At 43.1% G+C, this 7,828-nt stretch overlaps 1 protein-coding gene across 1 annotated transcript; it reads right to left on the bottom strand.

Annotated features, from left to right (window-relative positions):
• Positions 1 to 3,217: 3,217 nt before the first annotated feature.
• On the bottom strand, positions 3,218 to 6,996 carry gpr39 (G protein-coupled receptor 39). The gene is made up of 2 exons (XM_066641414.1): positions 6,216 to 6,996; positions 3,218 to 3,663 (listed from the first exon to the last, which is right to left on the bottom strand). The coding sequence occupies exons 1-2, from the start codon at positions 6,988 to 6,990 to the stop codon at positions 3,218 to 3,220; spliced, it is 1,221 nt and encodes a 406-aa protein (XP_066497511.1). The 5' UTR covers positions 6,991 to 6,996.
• Positions 6,997 to 7,828: the final 832 nt, after the last annotated feature.

Below are 7,828 nucleotides of genomic sequence, written 5' to 3'. Positions count from 1 at the left end.
CTACAGAGAGTTTTATTGCTAAAACTAGCTAACACTTGGCTTTGTGCTTGGTGACCTTAGGCCACTCTGTATCTATGCAGTGGGTAGCACCACTGCTCCAGGTGGCAGACTAGAGTGGATTCCTCAACGTGGCAGGATTGTAATACCATATCAGTATCACACTCTTAACACACCATTAACCTAGTTCTGTTGCATGATTAGAATTGCAAGTCACTTAAGAGAGTTTGGCAAATACAGTTACTAAATTAGTAACCTTACATAAAAGTGCATATGTATGGGAGGTGTTTCTGATGAAATGACCAGTTAGTGTAGATCTAATAAACTAATGAATATCTAGTAAAGGGCGGCACGGTGGCGCAGCAGGTAGGTGTCGCAGTCACACAGCTCCAGGGACCTGGAGGTTGTGGGTTCGATTCCCGCTCCCGGGTGACTGGCTGTGAGGAGTGTGGTGTGTTCTCCTCTGCGTGGGTTTCCTCTGGATGATTGTCTGTGAGGAGTGTGGTGTGTTCTCCCTGTGTCTGTGTGAGTTTCCTCCGGGTGCTCCGGTTTCCTCCCACAGTCCAAAACTACACATTGGTAGGTGGATTGGCGAATCAAAAGTGTGAGTGTGTGTGTGTTCCCCTTTGAAGGACTGGCTCCCCCTCCAGGGTGTATTCCCGCCTTGCGCCCAATGATTCCAGGTAGGCTCTGGACCCACTGTGACCCTGAACTGGATACGGGTTACAGATAATGAATGAATATCTAGTAAAGACACAGATGTTCAATCGTGCAAAAATGAATTGTATAGGACACATAATGACTATTTGTCTATTATAAGCTAAGAACATATTAGTTATACAAATACATTTTCAGGCGTTTTTTGTCTTTGTGTGTGTGTGATGTACAATAGTAATTTAAAATTCAAACTTCCAAATTCTTATTCCTGTTAAGTTTTATCAGGTATGCATTTACATTTGTCTGTGTTTCACTGAAACAAGCTCGTAGTATCTCCAGAAGTCTCAACAGCAAGATGTGGCATCCCAGACCCAGCCCCTCCAGGCTAGTTATACAGCCCTATCATACTCTTATATGAAGATCCACACTGGCCTCCCTGGTTACAATGGCTGTACCAAGCCTCAGTGGCACCGTTAATGCATGGTCAGTAGCATGTGGGCTTCACACACTATAGCAACTGCCTGCATTATCAACAACCACAGATCTACATTGGTCTCCCTGGTGACTTAAGGTGTACCAGTCCCCACTGGCATACTTAGTGCTACTAGATCCATGTGGGCATTATGCATACAAAACGACAAAAATGATGTATTTTGAATATGGCAAGTGAGAAGAATTTAGTTTTCCCTGCATTCGTTCCATCAATGAAAAGCTCTGCAAAAGCATGTGATCTAGGGGATGATATTGTATCCAAAATTATTTGGTTTAGACTTTTAAAAAATGGTGGTATGATGTTAGGGTTCACAAACACACCATAGTAATACTTCATTTCTGGGTTAGTTTTAAATGAATGAATAAATAATAAAATGAGTGGTCAGTTTAAGTTCTACACAACAGTAACCGTAAAATAACAAAAGAGCAGTGGAATGTTTGCATTTACAATTATAAGCCACACAAAAACGCTTTGAAAGGTATTTGTACACCTTATCCCATGTATGAAGAAGAAAAGAAGAAAGAAGACAAGAAAGGGAGCATGTTAGAGTGGCCTTAAGGTTACAGAAGCGAGCTTAAGTTTCAAATCCCAGGACCAACAGGATAAATTCATCCACAGCTAATGTGCCTTTGAGCAAGGCACCTAACCCCGAAACTGCTCCCCAGGTGCCGAGGTGGTTCAGCATGCTGCTCCGGTTGTGTGTATTCACTACCCCTAGTGTATATGTGAAGAAACGCTCACTAGTGTTTGTTTGTTCACTACCATGGATGGGTTAAATATAGAAAAGCTATTTCCCTAATGGGATTAATAAAACTGATTCTTGTCTTCTCAGTTCTTCTGCCCACTCCGCTCCTATCCACCGCCCCCTACAGGATGACCTACTGTTGTTTGTGATCAAGAACAATAATCAAATATGTTTCTGACTTCACTATTGTTTGCATAGGTGAATGCCCTTAAAACAGTGAGAGCAATATTCCACAATCTAGTGTAACACCTTAGAAAAATAGTAGTGGTTGCTGTAACAAAGTGGGACAAACATTAACAGATTCTGCTTCATGTGACTGAACGGGAGAAGGGACGTTATTCTGTTAGGCTCACGTGATTTATTCTGTGTACTATAGTGGCATTGCTACGGAGCCCCTAAAGTGAGATGGTGGCTTTATTTAGCAAGTCGTGACCACTATATAGTATTTTGAGGCCACAAAATAATATATTGAGGCCACTAAATAAAATTCTGAGGCCATGAAATAATATTTTGAAGCTTGGACCAAGGGATTTGCATTTGTAACGCACACAAGTTTGATTGGCATAGCAGCTGAACAACCACACAATTAACCTTTGAGATTAAGTCTAACACCAGATTGCAGTTGGTTAATGTTAATGCACACTGCCTTGAGGTTCACGGACGACATGGAAAGCAGTGTGAATTAGAGAACATTCTCCAGGAGAGATATGGAGGAGAATCAAACAGCAAAAATGGTGGAAGACAAGGTAGGTTTGTCAGGGTGCGCAGTCATTTCATGGCCTCAATTTACTATTTTGTGGTCTCAATACATGGGCGGCATGGTGGTGCAGCAGGTAGTGTAGCAGTCACACAGCTCCAGGGACCTGGAGGTTGTGGGTTCAATTCCCGCTCCGGGTGACTGTCTGTGAGGAGTGTGCTGTGTTCTCCCTGTGAGTGGGTTTCCTCCGGGTGACTGTCTGTGAGGAGTGTGGTGTGTTCTCTCTGTGTCTGCGTGGGTTTCCTCCGGGTGCTCCGGTTTCCTCCCACAGTCCAAAAACACAAGTTGGTGACTCAAAAGTGTCCGTAGGTGTGAGTGAATGTGTTAGTGTGTGTGTGTTGCCCTGTGAAGGGCTGGCACCCCCTCCAGGGTGTATTCCCGCCTTGCGCCCAATGATTACAGGTAGGCTCTGTAATGGATGGATGGCCTCAGTTATTATTTCGTGGTCTCAATATATTATTTTGTGGCCTCAAAAGACTATATAGTGGCCCCGACTTGCTAAATAAACCCACCATGTCACCTTAGGGGCGCCGTATGTTGCAGCTGTGACTTTGCCACCATAATATTTTCAGGTTTCTGTCTCTGATGTAATAGGTAGTGTTGAGGTCAGGCTCTGGACGGCAGGGCTGTTCTGTTCACTTGGGTTAGGAGAGTCAGTGTCCCTGCTCGTGCCTGCTGTGGTGTGGCGCAAGGATTTGCGCAGCAGAGGTCGCAGTATGTGGGTGGACGCTTTTGAGGCTTTGCTGTTTTCCAGTGTCCTCTTGTTGATGTGCTGGATGGAGAGGCGACAGCAGAGTGTCTGCAGGAATGCCGAGCGGAACTGGCGGGAGGAAAGGTTGTACAGCAGTGGATTCAGCACCGAGCTCAGGTAAAAGAAGGTGTCTGCCACAGGCTGCAGCCTCGCATACGAAACCAGGTAACTCATCGTCCACCCTGATTTAGGCACCGCCGCAGTCATCAGACGCCTCGCCTGGTTCGGCATCCAACACACCAAGAGCGCACACACTATCAGTACTGCAGAAACACACAGGAAGTCATACACATTGACACACATTGTATAGAGCTTCCACCACTGGGTTGTGGAGCAGTGATCAAACACAATCCTATATCCCTAGAATACATCGGAGTGACATTTCTGATTTAGCATTAACAATTGATCATTAAAAATCTTGTGGATAAATGCAGTCAAATCCTCTGATTTTTGTTCCTGTTTGTAGCATAATGCCTTTGCAGGAGAGTAGATGGTGTTATGGCAGCAAAGGAAGACAAGCCCCCTACTTAAGTAAACACATTTTATAAATCAATTAATCTAATCTGCTGTCGTTTGGCGTTTAAATAGATCTGCGACATTTTATCTGTAGTGGCCCCTGGTAATTTAAATATCATATCATTTTCCAGGGCAGCATTGTGGCACTCCAGGTCGTGTTGTTGTCACACAGTTCCGGGGCTCCAGGGTTCAGTCCCACCATGGGTTAACTATCTGTGAGGGGTTTGGGGTGTTCTCCCTGTGTCTACATTTCCCCCAGATGTGTACATTGTTTGAAGCAAAGTGAAAATTTTAAAAACACTGTTCCTAAAAACTATTATCTCTGATTACTCGGACAGCGCTAGCTACATAGGGATTTTATGTTATTATTTTAACTGATAAAACCACATGGGCTCAGGATTATTTTGGCAAACCTTTGTCAATAACTACAAAATTATGTTTTTAATGTAGCTATGTGTTAAAATATTGTATTAAAAACGTTACTATACCAAAGGTAAATTTACGTTAAATGTCCAGAAGTGCAACCAACTTCTCTGGGCTTGGAGGCGTCTGGGGTGGACCATTCCATAGTGGAAATTTGTGCTGTGGTCAGGTATGATTTTTAGAAGGAGACGAGGTGCAGGCGCTGGACTGGTTTAGTATTGGCTTCTTTCCAGTAGATAATGTAAGGAACCAAAAATTCCAACAATAAAGACCCCATATGGTTGTTTGAACAGAGTGCGAAAGATTTACACATGAAACGTCACTTGGATTCGTCATATGCTAAATGTCTTTTAGTTGTTGTGAAAAGGAATAGCAATATTACAATGTGGTAATGCTTTAATCTAATGACTTGTGGCTGTATCACTATAGCACAGGTCAAAATTATATATGCAGGGTGAGTCAAACGTCGCAGGACACCCTTTTATTTCTTTGATATGCTACATGACCACCTTCCCACTGGGGGAAAAAAACAACAACAACTTGCCCTTGATCCAATATGGCGGCTTTCAGGATGTTGCAGACATTGCCTAAAACATAGGCACCCATTACTTACTGTATACGCATTTTCAATATTGTTTCAACTTCTTCTAATTTGCGGTTGAAAGAGTGAGGAAGTAATAGCACAGTAGTGTTCTTGTAAGACACAAATAGAAATAGTTGACTGGTAATTTCACATGTGACGTTTGTCCTCAAGAAAGCAATGCCATAATATCCTCTGTGTAAGTCTGTGAACAGGATACATTCCTCACTGTGCTTTGCCTTTCACACAGAGACAGTGAGTACTGATATGTGTAAGACGTAGAGCAGATGTAGACACAGAGAAGGCATTTTCATTTGCAAGATATGTGTGCCTTGGTAGTTGTAGAGCAGATTATTAGTAACTCTTACAGTGACGCATTGCACCATTATCGTCAACCCTGATAAATGTGAGTAAGTGTGTGTGTGTGTGTGTGTGTGGGTGGGTCGTCTAGTCAGGTCCATTAAGCGTTTAATTTTTTCCCAATGTCCTAATGACATGAATAATGTGAATTAAAGTTAGCCCAATTATTAGTATAATAAATATGCAGAGATGTAAAGAGTAGCTAAAATATTTAATTATATTAACCTACGTAAACAAACTATTGTTACTTTGTTAAAGGCCTCAAGTAGAAAATTGTGACCAAATATAGTCGATAAGACTAAAAAGTCAACATGTTTAAAATGTCCTCAAATACTAAATACATAAAGCATTCAGAGAAACAGAGATCTATGTGTAAACTAAAGTTTGTTAAGTGCTAATAACTACAAACCCTAGAACTAAAACTCTTATGTGAAAAAAAGTAGAAATCAGATGGTCACGTAAGTGTGTGTAAATGACTAAATGTAACAAGGTACTACCCACTTCAGATATCAGTCTAAAACCTCAGCTTCTGTCGAGAGGCTTTATGTAAGACAAAGTATTTGAATGGGCCCTTTCCCTTTTGATAAATGTGAAATGTCAAAGACTAAGCAAGCAGTGCAAAGTGCTAATAATAATGAACTTATATAACACCTTTCAAAAACCCAAGGGCATTTGCAATTATAATTGTGCGTAATTGTGAAAGACTGAACACAGACTAAGTACAGATGTTAGATCATATCTGGGGCATGTGGTATAAGCTAAGGAAAGGAGATTTTAAGCCGTTGTAAGGTTTGATTTAAAAATGTACAGAACCGATTGTCTGACTTATTTAGAAATGACTTGATTAAGGAACAGTTGGTAGAACAACTGAGGACTGTTAACATACATTAATAAGTGTTAAAAAGCTTTTTTCCCATTATAGTGCGGTATCATTACCTAGGAATATGATGGTCTGCTGGCGGGAAGCTTTAAGCCGGGCATTCTCATGTTTTGGCACTCTGAGTTCACCTCGGGGCCCTGAAGTGTCCACAGTAATCACGGGGGCCTTGAGGACCACAATCATGCTTTTGCACATGAATGCCACGCCACCCAGCACCAGCAGATATAGGATGAAGGCGGTGAAGACGCTGGCACGGTACATGCCCCAGTGCTGCCTCAGGTTGGTGCAGAAGGTCAGATTCTGGGCTGGAGCCCCTCCAGGCTCCAGCACATGTCCCTCTGTTCCCGTAGCAACCAGCAGGGGCACGGCCACGAGGACGGATGTGAGCCATGCGGCGATAATTAGGTGTGCAGTCCTGGCCTTGGCCAGGGATTTGTAGCGAAATGGGTGGCAGATGGCCATGTAGCGCTCAAAGCTCAGCGTGGCCACATTCAAGATGGTGGCATAGCTGCATGCCTCAAAGAGGAAGTTGTAGATCTTGCAGGAAGTGTTCCCAGACGCAGAACTGAAGGGGAACCAGATTGCACTGTAGAGCTCCACTGGCATGCCAATCAACAGCACCAAAAGGTCAGAACAGGCCAGGCTTACCATGTGATCCGTTACGTTCTTCTGCAGGTACCCATTTCTCTGTAGCACTTGAGTCACGCGGATGGTGATGCTATTTCCCACAATGCCCAGGATCAGGATGAGGCTGTAGAGTACTGTGAGGAAGACCTTCACCTCAAAGGGTATCTCCAGCGTCCGCCAGTCTTTCTCCTCTTGCTTGTCCATGCTCTTCCACACTTAGCCTCTTTGCTCCAATCGTTCCAGTTGACTTTAGTCCAGATAGTAAGCCTTATCTTTCCAGGAACACTAGGGTATTGGTGCCTTGAATCATAAATCTGCCACAAGAACCCACATATGTTTATTTAAAAAAAAAATAAAAGGCCAAAGGTTTTAAGTCTAAGTTGTGTCTGTATTTCGGTGTTCTTCTCTGTCAAATCCAGAATGGATCTAGTCCAGCAAAACCCAACCTAGCTTGAGCTCACTGTAACCACCACAAACACCCGGGCCCTGGAAGCTCAGTCTAGTTGTCCATCCAAAGTTTCCCTCTAGATTTGAATTAGTCTGAAACACTAGTGTCTCTTCTTCTCTCTCTGAAAGCGTCCAAGTTAATAATTACAGCTGGACTCTGAGGGCGAGGTTGTGCCTGCGCAGATGTGTGTGTTAATCGGTCTGAGCTTAGTTCACTTCACAATCACAGCACCTCTAGAGGAGGAGCCATTAGTCACATGCACTCCTACTAACAGCGAGGTGTGTCATGACCCTTGTTTCCACCTACACAAATGTCTACGTTTGCGAAATTCTACATGCCATGCTTTGGAACAAGCATGAAGGCTTTTCGGCTGTAGCGGTACGTCAAACCATGACAGTTTCCCTTCATCATTTAAAGCGATCCAGACATGGATAGAGTTCAACTCTGCACTGACTCAAAGAGGCTAAAGTAAACAGGATAAGAGCAGCAATCTGAACATATCTGAAACAAAGGAAACCTCGGCCGGGCTGGAAAATTCATGCTGCTGTTTATCACAGACCCTTGTTTACATTTTTGATTTCTGAATTATGAAAA

The sequence above is a fragment of the Hoplias malabaricus genome, chromosome 12 (assembly GCF_029633855.1).
Source record: "Hoplias malabaricus isolate fHopMal1 chromosome 12, fHopMal1.hap1, whole genome shotgun sequence".
Lineage (NCBI taxonomy): Eukaryota > Metazoa > Chordata > Actinopteri > Characiformes > Erythrinidae > Hoplias > Hoplias malabaricus.
This window is presented reverse-complemented; position numbering and strand designations above follow the sequence as displayed.